At 43.0% G+C, this 21,075-nt stretch overlaps 2 protein-coding genes across 2 annotated transcripts in view; one reads left to right on the top strand and one right to left on the bottom strand.

The window, feature by feature from the left end:
- The window catches only part of EXOSC8 (exosome component 8), a 35,834-nt gene extending 29,830 nt beyond the window's left edge, over nucleotides 1–6,004 (top strand). The window contains exon 11 of the mRNA XM_044283494.1: nucleotides 5,793–6,004. Within this exon, the coding sequence (XP_044139429.1) occupies nucleotides 5,793–5,908 (116 nt within the window). The 3' untranslated portion in view covers nucleotides 5,909–6,004. The remainder of the gene's footprint in view (nucleotides 1–5,792) is intronic.
- A 46-nt stretch (nucleotides 6,005–6,050) lies between these two features.
- Nucleotides 6,051–21,075, bottom strand: part of SUPT20H (SPT20 homolog, SAGA complex component) — a 43,177-nt gene continuing 28,152 nt past the window's right edge. The window contains exons 13-17 of the mRNA XM_044285458.1: nucleotides 20,220–20,275; nucleotides 18,661–18,798; nucleotides 11,386–11,491; nucleotides 7,231–7,352; nucleotides 6,051–6,432 (exon numbers count right to left, since the gene is read on the bottom strand). Coding sequence (XP_044141393.1) covers nucleotides 6,331–6,432; nucleotides 7,231–7,352; nucleotides 11,386–11,491; nucleotides 18,661–18,798; nucleotides 20,220–20,275 — 524 coding nt within the window. The 3' untranslated portion in view covers nucleotides 6,051–6,330. The remainder of the gene's footprint in view (nucleotides 6,433–7,230; nucleotides 7,353–11,385; nucleotides 11,492–18,660; nucleotides 18,799–20,219; nucleotides 20,276–21,075) is intronic.

Here is a 21,075-nt window from a genome sequence, read left to right as displayed (position 1 = left end):
TTTTTCCAAGTTTTATACAGAGCAGATGCAAAGGTGTGCAAACGAGTCTCTAGGGCGTAAAGTTTTGCAGACGGCGGTTCTCTGATTGACGGGAGGGTTGCTTGTTATGCCCACCCTTGGGGACTGCTCTGTAACGTCCCATGGTCAAAGCCTGTGTCCCCCAGGATTTTTGTACTTGCCGTACAATCTGTTTCTCTTCCGTTCATTGGGGGGGGACACAGCTCCCACCCATTCTTTTAAGGGCTTTTTCGGGCCTGTGTGGTTCTGGGTTTGTACATGGTGTGATTTTTTTGTGTCTGGCTTCTCCTACTGCTTTTTAACTAACTGATTTAGCTTGGTCCCGTAAGAAGGGTATAGCTGAAGAGGGAGGAACTTACACTGTGTGCTTAGTGTCCGCTTCCTAGTGGCAATAGCTATACCCATGGTCAAAGCCTGTGTCCCCCAATGAACAGAAGAGAAACCGAATTTACGTTAAATGCAAACATCTAGTTTTTTTTTTTTTCTTTTGTTGACCTGCGGCTCTGTTCCCGAGTTATAGTACTTTTTTCTTAACCCCTTAGTGACCACCCATACGGCGGTCACTAAGGGGCCTTAGGCTGGGTCTCTGCTTTTTTATGGCGGCCCAGTCTAAGCACTGCACGGGTCTCCGGCTCACACATGAGAGCAGGACCGCGGCTCTAACAGCCTGGACCGGCAGGAGTGCCGATCCGGACTGTTTAACACTTTACATGCGGCGGGCACCATTGCCCGTGTCACGTAAAGTGCTGACAGAGGGAGCGGACTCCCTCTGTCTCCTATTGGCACCCCACAAATATGATTGCGGGGTGCCGATGTGTGTAAAGGCAGGCTGGGGTCTTATGAAGGCCCCAAGCCTGTCTTGAGTAGTTTCCAGCAAGCTGTGCCTCTCCGGTGCAGCCTGCTGGTCAATGTCAATATAGCACTGACATTTAAATGCAATGCACTATAGGGATTATGTGTAAAAAAAAAAATAGAAGGGTCCAGCTTCTGATAAAACGATATCCTTTATTTGATGTGGTAAAATCCATATAAAACAAGACAGATGCTAAATCAACAGCGTTTCGGATGTCAAGTTAACGATCCTTACTCATATATAAAATGGCATCTGTGACTCTCCCATATAAATACACTTCCTACAATCACGTGCATAGAAACAACATCACATGATCAGGTGTGGGCAAATCACAAAACATGGAATGACCAATCCAACATGCAGGGAAATTCATTCATACTGTAAAATCAAGTCATGTTTTTTGTTCATGCCTGTGGGGAAGCAACTACCAAGTTCGAACATCCAATATGCCTCTCTACTTACTAGTTTGTGTCTATGGTCACCCCTCCCTAACTGGGAGCGTGACCATCTCCACACCCTGAACTCTAAAACTTTTTGTATTACCCTTATGTACAGTGGCAAAGTGGCAGAAGAAACATTGCGTGTTTGATAGTGAGGTATGTTTGATAAATGTCTCCGTATACTGGTTTTCATCTGTTTGGTGGCACATCCTATATATTGCATGAAGCATTCAACACATATATAGGATGTACCACCAAACAGATTAAAACCATAATACGCTCTACTAAGTAGAGCGGCATATTGGATGTTCGAACTTGGTAGTTGCTTCCCCACAGGCATGAACAAAAAACATGATTTGATTTTACAGTATCAATGAATTAGTAACGTTTTTTTTTTTCCTGCACATGTTGGATTTGTCATCCCATGTTTAGTGATTTGCCTACACCTGATTATCATGTGATGTTATTTCTATGCATGTGATTGTAGGAAGTGTATTTATATGGGAGAGTCACAGATTGAATTTTTTTATCATGAGTAAGGATCGCTAACTTGAGATCCAAAACGCGTCGATTTTGCATCTGTCTTGTTTTGTATGGATTTTACCACATCAAATAAAGGATATTGTTTTATCAGAAGCTGGACCCTTCTACTCTGTACACAGTTTATGTTGGCTTTGTCGTGGCCACATCCGTGGCTCTGATACGATTCGCAGGTAAGCGCTGCAATTTGACTTTCTATAACTATAGGGGCATTGCATTGTAAAATCAATTTGAATATTGTCTGTTATAGTCTCCTTGTAGGACTATTAAGTGGTAAAACAAAACACATTTATTAAGCAAACAAAAATTTGATTAAAAAATAAGCTTTTTTTTTTCCCATTGGATATACTCTATTCAATAAAAGAAATGAAAAAATAAAATAAAATCATCTCCCCATAGGTTTGGTATTACTGTGTCCGTAATGACCCGGACTACATGAATATCATGTAAATTTATCCCCTATAGTGAACGCCATAAAAAAAGACAGAATTGCTCATTTATTCTTAGTTGCCACAGAAATAAAAAAATAAAATCGATCTACTTCAAACTGATACCAATGAAAAATACAAGTCGTCCTCTATAAATCAAGCCCTCACACAACTCCATAGAAAGAAAGAAAAATAGTCTTGGGAAGCGGCAATGCAAAAACTTTTTTTTTCTTTTAAAAAAAAGGCTATATTGCAAAAAAGCTTAGTGAAAAAAAAAAACTATGTATGTAATCGTACTGACCCAGAAAATAAAGATATTATGTTATTTATTAAAATGAATGCCGTAAAATGTATAACATAAAAATGCAGTGGCAGTATTGCTGTTTTTCCCATCTCCCTCCCAGAAGAAGTTAATCAGAAAGTTGTGTGTACCCCAAAATGGCACTATAAAAAATTACAACTTTTCCTGCAAAAAAAAAAACAAGCCCTCATAAAGCAATATAGACGGAAAAATAAAAAAGTTCTAGCTCTTGGAAGGCAAAGATAAAAGAAAAAGAAAAACGCTTGGTCAGGAAGACCCAAAACAGGCTGGTCACTAAGGGGTTAATATGTGCTGTTTTTTCTTTTGTTAAACCAAGGTTCCATATCCAAGTTATGATACTATTTGTTAATATGCAAATTAGGCCTAGGTGCAAGGAGGGCATCACCCTTGCTCTTTTTGCACCCAAGCTTTTTTTTTTTTTTTGTTGTAGCCAGCCCCTCCCTCACTGCATTGATTGACAGGACCAGGCAGTGGAAGAGCAACAAGGGAGGGACTGGTCACAGAAAGAAGTTAAGTTTGAGTGCAACAAGAGCAATGGTGATGCCCTCCTTGCACCTAGGCAAGGCCTAATTTGCATATTAACAAATAGTATAACTTGGATATGGAACCTTGGTTTAACAAAAGAAAAACAGCACATTAATCAGGAGAACCACAGGTAGGTGTCTATGCACATAGTTGGATAGGGAGGTCCCTGGTGACAGAGTCCAGTGTTTACAATAAAGTGCCATAGGTTGCAGACAACTGGCACTGCCCATACAATGCATTGATGGTAGACTTATCTAGAATAACAGCCAGCCAAGAGATGCATGGAATATTTAACATTTAATACTGATGGGAATAAAATTATGAGATGCATTAATGGATAATTAACACGTCTCAGTTAACATCAGCCGCATGATATCTTGGTGGAGAAATCGTGGAATAGTACACAAATCAAGGGGTTGTCTCACTTCAGCAAATGGCATTTATTATGTAGAGAAAGTTAACACAAGGCACTCACTAATGTATTGTGATTGTCCATATTGCCACCTTGGCTGGCCTGATTCATTTTTCCATCGCATTTTACACGGCTCGTATCCAGGCGTCTTTTCCTATAGTGTCCAAGCACGACCACTGCTGCTGGATTGCAGGGAGGTCAAAACCCCTGGAAACGAGCAGTGTATAATGTGATGGAAAAATGAATCCAGCCAGCAAAGGAAGCAATATGGACAATCGCCATACATTAGTAAGTGCAAGGTATTAATTTTCTTTACATGATAAATGCCATTTGCTGAAGTAAACCTTTCCAAGGTGCAGCCTAAACTTACCATTTGCACTAGACTCCATACAGTTGTCTCTCTCCCCCCCCCCCCCCCTCCCCCTTTCAGAACCAGTCATAGTAAAAGGCACCATGAAAGGATTAATCTCCAGATTGCAAAATGTCTAAACTATAGATACTGACACAGCAATTGTAAATAGGCAGGTGTGGCCCCATCAGTAGAAAGCCATCTATAGTGGCTCATAGAATTTGGTGAATGACAGGGACATTGCTGGTACCAGGACCCCTAAAAAGTGTTGCAATAGCAATTCTTAAGAAATAGCCTCAGCTTTATGGAGCACTGACCGCTCCCTATAGTAGTCATGCAAACCGGTCTCCCACTAGGTAGTGAAAGAAGCAGGTCACAAGAAATTAGAGCTTGGCCAGAGGTATCAATCAGAATCTGTATTAAAGGCTTGTATTACTAAGGGCTCATGCAGTCTGCAATATACGGGCCCGGCTGTTTTTGCACCACATCACCGATGCCGAGCCATTCCCGTGACTATGTAGTGCTTCCGTGGGGCCTCTCTCTGTGCCTCCACAACGCAAAAAAATACAACATGTTTGTTCTGTGTTTCCCGTGCATCATCTGCAGCTGCTTTTTGCAAAAAAAGGCACCAAGAACTGGAAAGCCCCCTGTGTGAGATACCATTGTAGGCTGCTTTCACACGAGCGAGTTGTACACTCCAATCTTCTAGCACTGCCGGGGTTACATAGCATTATATTGATTTCTGATGCTATGTAACCCTTAGCGCTCTGGCATTTATTAGATAACAGTGACAGCATTATGTCATTTAAAATGATATATTATTATAAATAATATATACTCACACGCCAAGTCCGGAGTGTACAACTCTCTAGTGTGAAAGCAGCCTAAGGCTACTTTCACACTACCGTTTCTATTTTCCGGTATTGAGATCCGTCATAGGGGCTCAATACCAGAAAAAATGCTTCTGTTTTGTTCCCATTCATTGTCAATGGGGACAAAACGTAACTGAACAGAACGGAGTGCTACAAAATGTATTCCGTTTGGTTGAGTTCCCCTACCGGAGAGCAAACCGCAGCAAGCTGCGATCTTCTTTCCGTCCTGGGATACGGAACAAAACGGATCAGTCATGACCCACAATGCAAGTCAATGGTGATGGATCCGTTTAACTCTGACACAATAGAAAACTGATCCGTCCTCCATTGACTTTCAATGGAGTTCATGACTGATCCGTCTTGACTATGTTAAAGAAAATACAACCAGATCCGTTCATAACAGATGCAGATGGTTGTATTATCAGTAATGGAAGCGATTTTGCTAAACCCTGCCAGACCCAGGAAAACGCTAGTGCCTTAGGCAGTCTGGAAATCACTCTCTGTATCCTCTGTTCTATACGCTGCTCTTCTTGCAGGAGCGCACAGCATTAGGCTACATGCACACGACCTTTGTGTGTGTTGCGGTCCGAAAATCCCGGATTCACAAAACACGGATGCTGTCTGTGCGCGTTCCGCAATTTACGGAACGCCACGGACAGCCTTTAATATAACTGCCTATTCTTGTCTGCAAAGCACGGACAAGAATAGGACATATTTTTTTTGCGGGGCCACAGAACAGAGCAACGGATGTGGACAGCACACGATGTGCTGTCCGCATCTTTAGCGGCCCCATTGAAGTGAATGGGTCCGCATCCGAGCCGCCAAAACAGCCTCTGCATGACCTTGTTGCTACAGAATCCTAGGTAGGACATTACGCAGTAGTTAGTAGTAGATACCAAAATGCTGGTGGCTATGAAGTGGGCTCCATGCATATTTTCCCACCTCTAAATGGAGTAACACTTTTTTGGGGAATGGATAGAAGACTGTTTCAGCACAATGACCCTGATTGCCGCATTACTTTCTTATCACTCAGGTGGCAGCTCCCTTTCTGCCGAGAGACTCCAGGAGTGCATCAGCCGGGCAGTTTCCAGACATAAAGAAGTGCAAGCTCTACTGGACGAAGTTCTGCTCAGCATCAAGACACAATAAAGCAGACTTTTTTTGTTCATAAATGACATGTAAAAAGTTGTATTTGTAAGAGATGGACAGGTTTTGTACTAAATAAAGCAAGCCCTTTGCTATGTGTATGGGCTTCTTTATACATTCATTATTTTAAGGTGGTATGTAGAGCTTTTAATGCATCTAAGAACACTTAAAAACATCCTTGTCTGTAAAATCTCGAGTCGCTTTTTTTTTTCCTGCAAAGTTCAGAGTTTGTCATCTTTTCAGCAAACCTTTTTATATAAAAAAAATAATTGATCTATTTATATCATTAAAACACATTTAAAACTATTGTAGAGAAGGCAATTTTTGGCGGATGAGTCCATTCGGTGTCTGATTTGTCAGTGGTGGACAGGAGTGGCCGATGTCCTTAGCTGTTCGGGTCCAGGTTGGTTGGAGACGGGTCCTCTTCACTTATTTCTTGATCTGCTGTCTGAATGTGGTGGAAGGGGCGGTGGAGCTTGTGCTGCTGCCATAGCCATTTGGTGCATTTGATGTTGCAAGAATTGCAACTATCAGCGTACAGATGGCGGAAGAGAAGAAGAAACAAGAAAGAGACAATTTTTAGCCTAAATTTAAATATTTAGCGGACGCTCTGCACAACACAGACACATGAATGGGCAGTCATGCAGCATCAGTGGTTCCAAAGCAAGTTCTGTGGAGGATACAGGGTCGGTCAATGACCCTTTTTAGTGAAGTTTGGTACAGACTGGTTATGTATCCCAACTTATGGTCCAGTAATGGGGGCTGAAATCACCCCAATGTTAACTACTTACTTCATCTGAGTGCCATGGAGAACACAGTCTGATTCTATATGCAGTTCTTGGGGTTTACATGTGTACTTCAATATAAGCAGCTCTTCAGATGAGATACATCAATATAGAGTTAGCGCCACCTCTATATAAGCTAATATTTGTTAGCTCTCCGGCCACAGTCCATGAAACCAACAGCTGTTGGACTAAAGTAGACCAGTGTATATCAGGACGTTTGAGCACGGCTCATGCTCAATAGATTACATGTATGATGTAGCAGTTATCAATCTGCACCTCCAATCAACTGCAGCCAATCCAAGCTCTAGCATCCCGCTATAGCATTACACATGCAGCACTTAATACATTTTGCATGCATCAATTTTGCTTTAAGCTCTGAAAATCAGAAAGTTGTGTGTCTGATTTCAAGCATTTGTAATTGCATAATTATTGGTGGTCAGAAAATTTCCTAGGGGCAGACTTCAGCCCACCATTCTTATTCTTACAGTTTTTTGAAGCGATAAGCTTAGGTTTGCTATTTTTGTGCTCTTGTTGGATTACTTGTATGGGTGGTTGTTGCTGCTGCAAGGCTTGCGGCTTTTGCAGTTGTAAGGCAGGAGATAGATGCGTACTCTTGTGTGGCAGTTTGTGCCCGGGTCTGTTTGAGCCGAGCTGAGATAACACTATAAAGAGGAGAAGGGAAGAGCAGAGTGGAACAGTGAATATGAAAGGGTAAAAATGAGACGTGGGTACCTGCTACAGTTCTACAGGACAGGCTTGGTTTAGATTACAGCAATGGTCTCTAGGAGATGTGCAACTACACATTCCAGTATGCCCAGCAAACACTGAATTAAGGTTTCTCTTGGGGCAAATCCATGAGAAATACAAAGTGAGGCCATTTTTCCCATGTGACTCTATTTAATATCACTTAAAGAGATTGTCCCATTAGAAAAACCTATCCACAGTATAGGGAATAAGTGTCTAATCAGCAGTGGTCTGACCACTGGGGCCACCAATGATGAAGAGTACAGGGGCCCACGTTTCCCTGTTTGAATGGAGCCGGAGACATGCATGTGTGTCCACTGCTCTATTCTACTTTACAGGACTGCTGGAGATAGGCATTTTCCTTTCTGGTATCGAGATCCATCATAGGATCTCAAAACCGAAAGAAAACTCTTCAGTTTTGTCCCCATTCATCGTCAATGGGGACAAAACGGAAGGGGGTGCACCAGAATGCATTCTGTTCCGTTTGGTTGCATTTACACACCAGACACAAAACTGCTGCAAGCAGCGTTTTTGGGTGCGTCGTGAGATGCTGATCAAGATGGATCCGGCGCAAAACACCATGTTAATCAATGTTGCCGGATCTGTTTTTTCAGACCTAAAAGTAAACTGATCCGGTGCCCATTGACTTAAAGGGAACCTGTCACTGGGATTTTGTGTATAGAGCTGAGGACATGGGTTGCTAGATGGCCGCTAGCACATCTGCAATATCCAGTCCCCATAGCTCTGTGTGCTTTTATTGTGTAAAAAAACGATTTGATACATATGCAAATTAACCTGAGCTGAGTCCTGTCCCAGAGATGAGTCAGGAACAGGACTCATCTCAGGTTAATTTTCAGATGTATCAAATCGGGTTTTTTACACAATAAAAGCACACAGAGCTATGGGGACTGGGTATTGCGGATGTGCTAGCGGCGATCTAGCAACCCATGTCCTCAGCTCTATACACAAAATCCCGGTGACAGGTTCCCTTTAATAGTTTTAGTGCAGGTCATTTTAAAGATAATACAACTGGATCTGTTCAGAACAGATGCAGACGGTTGAATTATCATGACGGAAGCGCTTTTGCTGATCCCGGACAGTAGCCATAGCCGTATAAAAGCACTGATGTGAAAGTAGCCATAGCGGTATAAAAGCACTTTGTTATCTCCGGCAGTCTTAGAGTTGGATGGAATGGAGTACAGGCATGGAGCCTATCTGCCTCTCCATTTAAACATAGGAACATAGGACGCCCCCAACAGTCAGACCTCTGCCGATTAGACACTTATTCCCTATACCAGTGATGGTGAACCTTTCAGAGACAGAGTGCCCAAACTGCAACACAAAACCTACTTATCGCAAAGTACTAACACGAAAAGTTAACCTGAATACTACAGTCCAATATGGTATAACTTCCATGTACTTTATAATTTAGCTATAATAGCCTGCCTGCATTCAATGCGCTGTTCATAGTGCGCCCAGCGCTGATAAGTGGCAGGAAAAGTCTAAGGCATATTGGTACACCATAGACTTATTCAAGGGTGCGGGTGCCCACAGAGAGGGCTCAGAGTGCCGCCTCTTGCACCCGTGCCATAGGTTCGCCACCACTGACCTATACTGTTGGATATGTTCTTTTATTAAACAACCTCTTAAAAATCTGAGAGTTCACAGAATTTAGAAGCTGCACCACCAGCCAACCCGTTGATACGTTTTCCTTTAATTAACAAAAACTATTAGGCTTTGTGCACACGGCTGTAATGATGGCTCAGTGGATGAAGGGTACCCCAGCACACGCCTTCCTATAGGGTGCAAGGCATGAGGTCTTCATATGCTGCATCATCAATGTGCAGTAAAGGTTATCCAGTATTCACTCAACCTATGTCATGGTCAAAAGGCAATGGGCCCAAAGAAAGCTTTAAAATAAAAAATATCAATCAATCTACCAAAACCCTTATCAGCAACAGACGTTTCTATTTAGTGTGCTGCATTAATACAGTGTAGCCCCAGTCTAAATAACGTTATGCATTTCTAGAAATCCCAAAAGCCATTCACATAGGATGTTAGCAATGGGGATGTATTAATAGGATGGATAAGCTTATTGCTATGGAAAGTTCCAACCAAAAAGGCACAAACGGAAAAGCGCCATTGACACTTAAAAAAAAAAAATCTAAGTCATTTCACAGTAAGTTACCGTATGTTTTAAATTGTCCATAAAAACTGGACAAATGTAAGCATTAACAAATTTACAGCACCGTTCGCCTGTAATAGCAATATTTCAGGCCTGGAAGATGTCTGCATTCCTACTTGGATCCAGAAGACAATATTACAACCCCGAATCCCCAAAAAGTTGGGATGCTGTCTAAAATGTGAATAAATGTAGATAAAAACAGAATGTAATGATTTGCAATTCTTATTCACCCATATTGTTCTCACATTAGATCATAGAACACATATCACATGCTGAAAGTGAGATATTTTACTATTTTGTTAAAAAAAAGAACTTGTTTATATAGCAGCAACACATCTTAAAGTTAGGACAGGGCCATGTCTACCAATGTGTAGCATCCCCTCTTCTTTTAACATCCATTTAGAAACGTCTGAGTTGAGACCAATTGCTGGAGTTTTGGGAGAGGAATGTTGTCCCATTCTTGTGCGACCTAGGGTTTTAGCTGCCCAACAGTCCTGGGTTTTCTTTGCCAGATTGTTTCATCATCCACCAAATGTTTTTTTTTTTTATTGGCGAGAGGTCTGGATGCAGGCTGACCAGTTCAGCACTTGGACTCTTCTTCTGTGAAGCCATGCTCTTGTGATGGATGCAGGATGTGCTTTAACACCGTCTAGCTGAAATATACAATGCCTTTCCTGAAAGAGACGTTGTTCTAAAACCACACATGGATAGTGCCTTTCCAGATGTGTAAGCTGCCTATGCCATAGGCATTAATGCAACCCCATACCATTAGAAATGCAGGCTTCTGAACTGAGTGATGACAAGCTGGATGGTCCCTCTCCTCTGTAGTCCACTAGACACAGCGTTCATGGTTTTAAAAAATAATTAACATTTTGATTCATCTGACCATAAAACAATTTTCCCTCAGTCCATTTTAAATTAGCTTTAGACCGGAGAAGACAGTGGCATTGTTGGATCATGTTGAGATTTGGCTTCTTCTTTATATGATACAGCATTAACTTGAATTTGTTGATTGTATGGCAAACTGTGTTCCCAGATGATTTCTGGAAGTGTCCTTGAGCCCAATGCTGTGATTTCCAGTACAGAATCATGCCCGTTTTTAATGCAGTGTCCCCTGAGGGCACGTAGATCATGAGCGTCCAACACTGACCGTCGGCTTTGTCCTTTGTGCACATGGAATTCCTCTAATTCTCTGAATATTTTAATGTACTGTAGATTGTGGGATATTCAAAGTCTTCGCAATTTTACGTTTGAGGAACAATTTTCAGAAAATTCCACAATTTTTAGATGCAGATTTTCACAGATTGGTGAACTTTTGCCCATCTTTGCTTCTGAGAGACTCTACCTCTCTAACATGCTTCTTATACCAACTCATGCTGCCATCAAGTTCTAAAAGTTTTTTTCCCCCCATGAAATAGTAAAATGTCTCACTTTAAACATCTGATGTGTCCTATGAGCTATTGTAAATAAAATATGGATCTGAGATTTGAAAATCATTACATTCTGGTTTTATCTACATTTATTTACATTTCACACAACATCTCAACTTTTTGGGAATTGGGGTTATATTTCTTAAAGTCTTCTTCAAGAACCGTATTTATAGGAGGACCTTGGATACCACCGGACCATTCCTTAGAATCAGGTATGGAAAGCTTGTTCTAATGGATTTCCACTTTTGCTGCATGACCATTTTCTGAACTACGATTCGTGTAGAGATGAGGTGTTTGGGAGTAAACACTGGGGGATCAGGGTGTATGGATACGTACCAGTTGTCTGCTGAGGCATAAAACCACCTACTCCTGTTAAATTAATGACCGCAGCTTGCTGAGAAGTTAATGTCTGCTCCTGACTGTTAGCACCTTGTTCCATTCCCTGAGAAGAACAAGAAAAAAGCAGATTTGTAATCCGCTTGGAGCGTAGAACACAACCATAACCATATATACTTCTACACGTCATATTTGGTAAGCAGGTCCTACAAAATAAAAATTCTAGGGACCTTCATCATTGTCAAGAAATGAGGGGCCTCAAGTCTAAATTACTGGCAGGAGTGGGCCACGCATGTGCAGATACTCTCCAGAAACTAAAGGAACTGTCAGAGACAGATGAATGCTCTCTTGGGCTTATTCCAAAACTACCTTTGAACAGCGGATTGCACTGGTTTGACCGTCCCATTCATTCCTATGGAGAGTGGTAGTGCACTCTCAGCCAACTCTCTTGCTGGCATAGTTATCATTTATTTTAAAGTGTATATGTGATAACGAATTTAAAATGGAACCTGTCACCACATTTGCCATATGCGATTGTGACTGGGGCAGAGTAAGGCCTTATTCACACATACGTGGATTTTCACGAACTACGGTCCGTGAAAACCCGGTCTGCCGTCCTGCTGAGTGCACGGTTGCTACAAGTATATTACTGTACAGCGGCACAAAGGGCATGGCGTCATTGGGTGCTATGGGTGGGCTTGTATGCTGCGATTAGTATTGTAAACTGTATAGACAAAGGGGAAGAAGTGGATTATCCTGGTTGCAGAGTTGAGGGTGCTTTAATGGAGATGGCATTAGAGGCCACAGAGAAACATGCTGCAGTAACCTTTGTGGGAGATGATGAGGGACCATACACAAGCATACTAGTGATCAGTAAGCAGTGGTGGCCCCAGAGGCAAGTGGTTGAATTAAGCTCACAACAACCTTTTTATAACACAACTCAAAACCTCCAGAAGTACAGAAAAACTCTGGTTAGCAGACTCTTGCTTACGTGTCAAAGGCAGGCACAAGGTAGACTAAAGCCCTCTGAAAGACAATAGTTATAGGGGTTTTCTGGGATTTTCATACTGATGGCCTATCCTATGGATAGATCATCAATAAGAGAACGGTGGGCGTCAATCGCCAATCGGCTGTTTGAGGAAGCCACGGAGCTCCGAAGAGTGCCACGTCTGCCCTGCAACTTACCACGCAGAACGCCGTCCATTTGATAGCGGCTGTGCTTGGTTTCGCAGTTCAGCTCCATTCACTTGAATGCGACTGGGCTGCTTCTAGGCCACATGACCGATGAACGTGATGTCGCTGGCACAGGAAGAAGCCTAAGTGCTCATGGAGTGCCGGGGCCAAAACCAAGCACAGCCGCTATCAAATGGACGCCTCCTCAAACGGCTAACTGATGGGGGTGTCGGAAGTCAGACCCCTGGTGATCTCATTTTGATGTTGCTCGTAACACTTACCCTGGTTTCACACCTAAGCGTTTCGCAAACGCGATTTTGTCGCGCATATTTATGCGCGTTTTTGTAATAGTAAACGCGCGTTTGGGTGATTGACAGCAGTGTTGTCCAAAGAGTCTATGGCCCAAACGCGCGTCAAACGCGCCAAAAAAAGCTCCTGTACTTGTTTGAGCGTCGGGCGTTTTACAGCGCGATCGTACGCGCTGTAAAACGCCCAGGTGAGAACCATTCCCATAGGGAATCATTGGTTTCTCTGTGTTGAGCGTTTTACAGCGCGTAGGAACGCGCTGTAAAACGCTCAGGTCTGAACTTAGAGTCAGGCTACTTTCACACTAGCGTTCGGGGCTCCGCTTGTGAGTTCCGTTTGAAGGCTCTCACAAGCGGCCCCGAACGCATCCATACTGCCCCAATGCATTCTGAGTGGACGCGGATCCGCTCAGAATGCATCAGTCTGGCACCGTTTGGCCTCCGCTCCGCAGGCAGACACCTGTTTGAGTGTCCGCCTGGCCGTGCGGAGGCAAACTGATCTGTCCAGACTTACAATGTAAGTCAATGGGGACGGATCCGTTTGAAGTTGACACAATATGGCTCAATCTTCAAACGGATCCGTCCCCCATCGACTTTCAATGTAAGTCAAAACTAAATATATTTTTTTTTTTTGTTCATGGTAAAGCAAACGGATCCGTTCTGAACGGATCTAAGCGTTTGCATTATAGGTGCGGATCCGTCTGTGCAGATACCAGACGGATCCGCACCTAAACGCAGGGGTTAGAGTAGCCTTACGTAAACAAATCCCTGTTGTGTATTTTTTTCCTGATGTTCTGACGATTTTTTATGTCATTTGCTAATTTAAAAAAAAATGGTATTTTATCTTGGAGCGTTAGTCAAACAGAGACGGTCTTTGAATTACTGCGATCACCATCAGGAGCACTGCCCTGGACACGTGCACCTGTACTAAGAGGTCGGTTGGCGTTTTCTTTTTTTGTTATAGACCCCTCTGAAGGACGCATATCTCTTGGACAAAAGTAGTATAATTGGGAGTAACTCAAGTCACAGCACACTACTGATGCCCGATTGCTATAATCATGGTCATAATTTACTGTCAATGGTACAGGATTTATGCTTGCCACTGTCGAAAAGGATATTCTGTGTAGACCACAATTCTGGTGGAACTAACGCTGGGATTATTTAGCAGTAACACACATAAGAGCCTCTCTGATGTTACTTACACTATACTGCCTGTGAAACTGTAACTGAAAACATGATAAAGGGGTCTCCTAACCTCTAGATTTCAGATTGATGGTGGTTTGATACCCGGCACCCCCATAATCAGCTGTTTTTGGCACCCACCAGCCCTCAAAACTGAACAGTGGATGGAGCTGGAAATAGAAGGCTCTGCCCACTGTGTAGTGGCTGTACTGAGTCACTGCAGCTCAGCTCCCATTTTCTTGAAGGGTAGCGAGCTGCGGTATACTGGCAGGGCCACTACATAGTAGACTGGCCCTTCTGCCTCCGGCTCTGTCCACCGGCCACAAACAGCTGAATAATGGGGCTGCTGGGTGTTGGACCCCTATTGATATGATATTGATGACCTGCCTGCATGACTTGGTCAATATCCTTAAGCAGGACAGCCTCTTTAAGTACAAGGGGCCTTTCCAAAAATGGAAACTGCAAAACACAATATTTGAAGTTTTAGCTCTTCTAAAGGGTGAAATGTCAGATCAAGGAACGACACGACCGTATGGTCTCTGTGCCTGTGTTGCGGACTGCAAACAGCAGAGCCCAAAAAAACGGCACCGGCCGCGTGAACTAAGTATCTTAGTGCAGACCCATTGACTTGAATAGGTCTGCGATCCGCAAGATACGGCAAGAGATAGGCCATGTCCTTTATTTTGCAGAGTGGAGTCAGGGAACGGAAGTCCATGGAAGTCCTTCAGTGGGCTTCCAAGTCCATGGCTCTGCACAGCAAAAGATAGGACAGTGACATGTATATATGATAGGCTGTATCTTGCGGATCGCAGACCCATTCAAGTCAATGGGTCTGCACCGTGATTTGGAGTTCCCACGTCTGCTGCCTGTGTTTTGTAGACCTGCTGTTTGCGGTCCACAATACAGGCACGGCGACCATACGGTTGTGTGTATGGACCCTTAGGTCTAGTTCACAAATCTGTGTTTGATCAGTGATTTCCATCACTGACTGTGAGCCAAAACCAGGTGCAGGTCAAAAACACAGAACAGAAGCAGATCCTTCCATTATACCTCATCTCTGTGTAGCTCCACTCCTGGTTTTGGCTCATAATCACCGACTTGAGAACTAGGCCTTAAAGGGGTTGTCTCACTTTAACAAGTGACATTTATCATGTAGAGAAAGTTAAAGGGGTTGTCCGGGTTCAGAGCTGAACCCGGACATACCCTTATTTTCACCCAGGCAGCCCCCCTGATGTTGGCATCGGAGCATCTCCTGCTCCGATGCGCTCCCTTGCCCTGCACTAAATTGCGCAGGGTACGGGCTCTTTTGTTTACAATAACACACTGCCGGGTGGTAGCTTCTGCCCGGCAGTGTCTTCTGTGATGCCACCGGCTCTGATCGGCGTACTTTAGCGCTGCCCTAGTCGTTTTACTGGCTAGGGCAGCGCTAAAGCCCGCCCATCAGTGCCGGTGACATCACCGGGCTTCCTGGCAGCCCCATGGAGAGCCCGCTACCTTACCGAAACTCCTGACAATGCCTTTGCCCTGAGTGATTTAGCGCAGGGCAAAGGAGAGCATTGGCGCATGAACTGCTCTGATGCTCAAGTCAGGGGGACTGCCTGGGTGAAAATGGAGGTTTGTCTGGGTTCAGCTCTAAACCCGGACAACCCCTTTAATACAAGGCACTTACTAATATATTGATATTGTCCATATTGCTTCCCTTGTTGGCCGGTGCTTTTTCTATCGTATGCAAGCACGGCCGCCTGGATTGAAGGATGGTTGTAACCATGGAAATGAGCAGTGTATAATGTGATGGAAAAACGAGTCTAGCTAGCAAAGGAGGCAATATGGACAATTACAATACATTAGTAAGTGCCTTGTATTCACTCCTTCTACATGATAAATGCCATTTGCTGAAGTAAGACAACCCCTTTAAAGGGGTTATCCAACTTTATATCAGACCTCCCTGAGTGGCAGACCTGTGGTGGTGATCATGCTTACATGGTCACCTCCGCTGGGTTCAGTCTCTATCGTTCCACGTCCGGCATCAGCATCATGTTGACAGGGAGGCACGTAACCACTGCAGACAATCGCTGGCTGCAGCAGTAACCTGCATTCCTTGCGTCACGACAGATGGTCACCTGACACAAGGAGAGCAGGTCACTGCTGCGGCCAGCAATTGTCTGCAGCGGTTATGCGACTCTTCAAACAAGCGACGGGGACCAGGCAAGTATGATCACCACGGTGGGTCCGGCCACTCTCTGACAGAACTGGTATAATGCTGGATAACTCCTTTAAGGTGTATTCACATAGGCCCGGTGAACCGCTACCTTCCCAGATGGAAATGCAGGATGCCAGAAAATGGATACAACGCTCCTGGCATCCCCTACGGCACTCCATAGGTATAATCTGAGCACAGTGGTGGACTGAAAGATGCAACCAACGGTTTTTGATCTGGCACAACTGCACTGAACTTAGAGAAACTATTCCAGATATGCCGGACGTACAGTACAGACCAAAAGTTTGGACACACCTTCTCATTCAAAGAGTTTTCTTTATTTTCATGACTATGAAAATTGTAGATTCACACCGAAGGCATCAAAACTATGAATTAACACGTGGAATTATATACATAACATAAAAGTGTGAAACAACTGAAAATATGTCATATTCTAGGTTCTTCAAAGTAGCCACCTTTTGCTTTGATTACTGCTTTGCACACTCTTGGCATTCTCTTGATGAGGGGTAGTCACCTGAAATGGTTTTCACTTCACAGGTGTGCCCTGTCAGGTTTAATAAGTGGGATTTCTTGCCTTATAAATTGGGACCATCAGTTGCGTTGTGGAGAAGTCAGGTGGATACACAGCTGATAGTCCTACTGAATAGACTGTTAGAATTTGTATTATGGCAAGAAAAAAGCAGCTAAGTAAAGAAAAACGAGTGGCCATCATTACTTTAAGAAATGAAGGTCAGTCAGTCCGGAAAATTTTGAAAGTGTCCCCAAGTGCAGTCACAAAAACCATCAAGCGCTACAAAGAAACTGGCTCACATGCGGACCGCCCCAGGAAAGGAAGACCAAGAGTCACCTCTGCTGCGGAGGATAAGTTCATCCGAGTCACCAGCCTCAGAAATCGCAGGTTAACAGCAGCTCAGATTAGAGACCAGGTCAATGCCACACAGAGTTCTAGCAGCAGACACATCTCTAGAACAACTGTTAAGAGGAGACTGTGTGAATCAGGCCTTCATGGTAGAATATCTGCTAGGAAACCACTGCTAAGGACAGGCAACAAGCAGAAGAGACTTGTTTGGGCTAAAGAACACAAGGAATAGACATTAGACCAGTGGAAATCTGTGCTTTGGTCTGATGAGTCCAAATTTGAGATCTTTGGTTCCAACCACCGTGTCTTTGTGCGACGCAGAAAAGGTGAACGGATGGACTCTACATTCCTGGTTCCCACCGTGAAGCATGGAGGAGGAGGTGTGATGGTGTGGGGGTGCTTTGCTGGTGACACTGTTTGGGATTTATTCAAAATTGAAGGCATACTGAACCAGCATGGCTACCACAGCATCTTGCAGCGGCATGCTATTCCATCCGGTTTGCGTTTAGTTGGACCATCATTTATTTTTCAACAGGACAATGACCCCAAACACACCTCCAGGCTGTGTAAGGGCTATTTGACCATGAAGGAGAGTGATGGGGTGCTGCGCCAGATGACCTGGCCTCCACAGTCACCGGACCTGAACCAAATCGAGATGGTTTGGGGTGAGCTGGACCGCAGAGTGAAGGCAAAAGGGCCAACAAGTGCTAAGCATCTCTGGGAACTCCTTCAAGACTGTTGGAAGACCATTTCCGGTGACTACCTCTTGAAGCTCATCAAGAGAATGGCAAGAGTGTGCAAAGCAGTAATCAAAGCAAAAGGTGGCCACTTTGAAGAACCTAGAATATGACATTTTCAGTTGTTTCACACTTTTTTGTTATGTATATAATTCCACATGTGTTAATTCATAGTTTTGATGCCTTCAGTGTGAATCTACAATTTTCATAGTCATGAAGATAAAGAAAACTCTTTGAATGAGAAGGTGTGTCCAAACTTTTGATCTGTACTGTATATGAACACACCCCAAGTCTATGTTTTCCATTACCCTTTATATAAGGGGTTGACTGTATATATATATATATATATATATATATATATATATATAAATAAATATATATTTAGTTTTTTTTCTCAGCAAACAAAATGACAAATATACACTGATGGGTGGCCATAGATAAAGGACGCTAGTAATAATTGAATACATAAGTTACATGTGAATATGTAAGTAAAAAAATAACATATTAATAACGGATTGCAATGGAGGAAGAGCAAGTGCTAAGCCTCCAGTCAAAAGAAATGGAAAAGTGCATCTGGGAACCAGAACAATTTCTTATTCAAGATATGAGGATTTGTAAGGAGGAGATTTACAAAAACTGTCTCTTGATTGCCCAAAGCAACCAATCACAGGGCAGCTTTCATTTTTGCAAGAGCACTATAGGAAATCAAAGCTGCCCTGTGATTGGTTGCTTTGGGCAGACATTTTCTCTTCTAGCCCCATCAATCTCCCCAATATTGTCTAGGGGTAAATTCATTCTTACCGATGGTAACAGCCCCAGCTGGTCGCTTTGCTGGGGGCTGGAGGTAGCCGTCTGCTGAGCCTGCTGTGGTGAATACTGGGACAGCTGCGGCTGCTGTTGTTGTTGCATTGGATTGAATATAAGTGAAGCACCGGGAAGCTGTTTCAAAGATGACATCCAGTTTCAGACATGTGCAGAGTACTTCATTACACTTAGTGTATATAATAATATAATAGGCTTGAGAACCCGCTGATAAAGTCACGTCTTGACATTTCTACCGATTTCCCTTTTTTTAATTTTTATTATTTATTACGGTAATTTTTTTTTTTTTTTTTGTGTATGAAACAAAAACTTTATGGTAAAGTCTGTGCAGATAGCCTGGTACTCTTCAAAGGCCCTAGATAATTTGCAATGACCCCCTATGACTTTTGCCCATCTCTCAAAGAACAAAATAAAATGTTGCATGAAGTGAGGCCACTTGAACTAGCCCGTATAGTCCTTGTAAGACGAAGGCCATCTCCTCCATCAACATCTACGCTTGGAACGGCAGGTGTGCAAGTTTATTTCAATAGGAAGAGAGAAATCTTTGCTCCCAGGTCTGGCAATGCTTATCTCATTTGGAACAGCATGCCCAATTCCTAATGGCAAACATATACATCCATTTTGGATGATCTTAGGGTTTAAGTAGGGATACACACAGTCAAATCCCAAATTGCCATTTTATCTTTCTGAATAAAAATTAAAATAAAAATTAACCCTCATCACTGGAGACAAAAGACAACAAACAGAAATAAATGCAATCTGCATAAAATGAATGTAAAAATAAATTTACAATAACATTTCTAAAAGTAGTTCCTGTATTTTAAGTTAAAAACATCATTAAAGGAAAACAAAAATACTTTAAAAGGGGTTAGCCGGCTCTTTGCCTATCAGCTGCTGGGTCCCGGCTACTTCGCTCCCCAGCTATGGCGGTCTAGCTTGGGTCCCCCGCTGTCAACATCTGTTTTGACATTGACACCACTGCAGGGACCCAGTCTCTTTGCATCACGTGACCAATTGACATGGAGGCATGCAGAGCAGGTTACCACTGCGGCATCAAAGCACATGTTGAAAGCATGGGGAACCAAGCGCGGCCAGGGAGCAAAGGAGCTGCTAGTTTATGCTTCCCCTTTTCAGGTCTGCCCAGGAGAGGGGTTTGCAAAAATTAAAATGTGGCCAACCCCTTTTTTCTTCCCAGGCACAACTCTGTACAATTAGCAATTGTGCCTTGTATTACAAAGGAATGGTTCCGAGCGACAATACCAAGCAAAGTACAAAGCTGTGCCAGTTAAAGAATGATGATCAGCTGGTGTCAAGAGTCAGCCCCCTCCAATCTACGGTAACTGACGTAGCCTATAGGTCATCCATTTTAAGGAACTGGACATCCATTTTTGCAGTTGCAGATTATATACTACAGGTGCAGAATAAGTTCTTTCTGTCAGAAGATATTCACTACTTACAAATAGTGTTACTTTTGTAAAATAGTATATTCCGACTTTGTCACAAAAAATAAATAAACCAAAACACATGGCCTTAATTACCTGTAGCAGATTTAATGGTCTCAAGTTGGGATTGTTTTTTATACCAAAGGGACCACCTGTTGGAGAAAAGGGTCTTTGTTTAAAAAAGCAGCAGACAGGCCGACAAGACGCATATCGCTTTCTAGTAGCATTCTAATCAGTATATGCACAAGTTTCCGAAATGTTACAATCTATCCGTACACGTCAACGCTGCACGATTGCACCAATAATGACCTTGCAATTCCTAATTCTAACCATTTAAACAAAGCCATTTTTTGCCTTCAGGACTAATAGAAAAATGCTTTGTTTTTCCTACCTGCATTTTTTAAATATAACTATGGGGGCACTTTATCAACCCCCTACACCTTGCTTTTGGTGTCACAAAGTTCCAAAACCTGGTTTTGCGACTCTTTAAATGCCAATGAGACTTGATTTAGTACCAAATGGAATTTTTACAATGCCCTTTCCCATTTTCAAAAAGGGAGCATGGCAAGGGCAGGGCTATCGGCCCGAGCACACATTTATCATTTACGCCAGAAACGGGAAAAAATGAGGACTGAAATCTAGGCCAGCAAGCTGCTGTAGATCTCAGTTTGCCGCACAGACCGCGGAGGAGGCCCGCGCACCTTGTTGTAAATGACATGCCTGCTCCTGCAGCGCATGGCCCGTAAAGACAGGCGTAGAACACACCAGCCTTGATAATTCAGAGCCTATGTTTTTTTTTTCCTTTCAATAAGGGTTTGAGGATAGGGGGAAAAACAGTAAAATCTCACCATTGTTCATTTTATTTTACGCCATTTTACAGGCTGTTACATTAAAAACCAAATGTGTAAAAAAATTTAAAAAAAAATATATATTTTTTTTAATTAGCATTTTT

This window comes from Bufo gargarizans, chromosome 3 (assembly GCF_014858855.1).
Source record: "Bufo gargarizans isolate SCDJY-AF-19 chromosome 3, ASM1485885v1, whole genome shotgun sequence".
In the NCBI taxonomy this organism is placed as follows: domain Eukaryota; kingdom Metazoa; phylum Chordata; class Amphibia; order Anura; family Bufonidae; genus Bufo; species Bufo gargarizans.
Note: the sequence above shows the minus strand (reverse complement) of the source record. Positions and strands in the feature narration are given on the sequence as shown.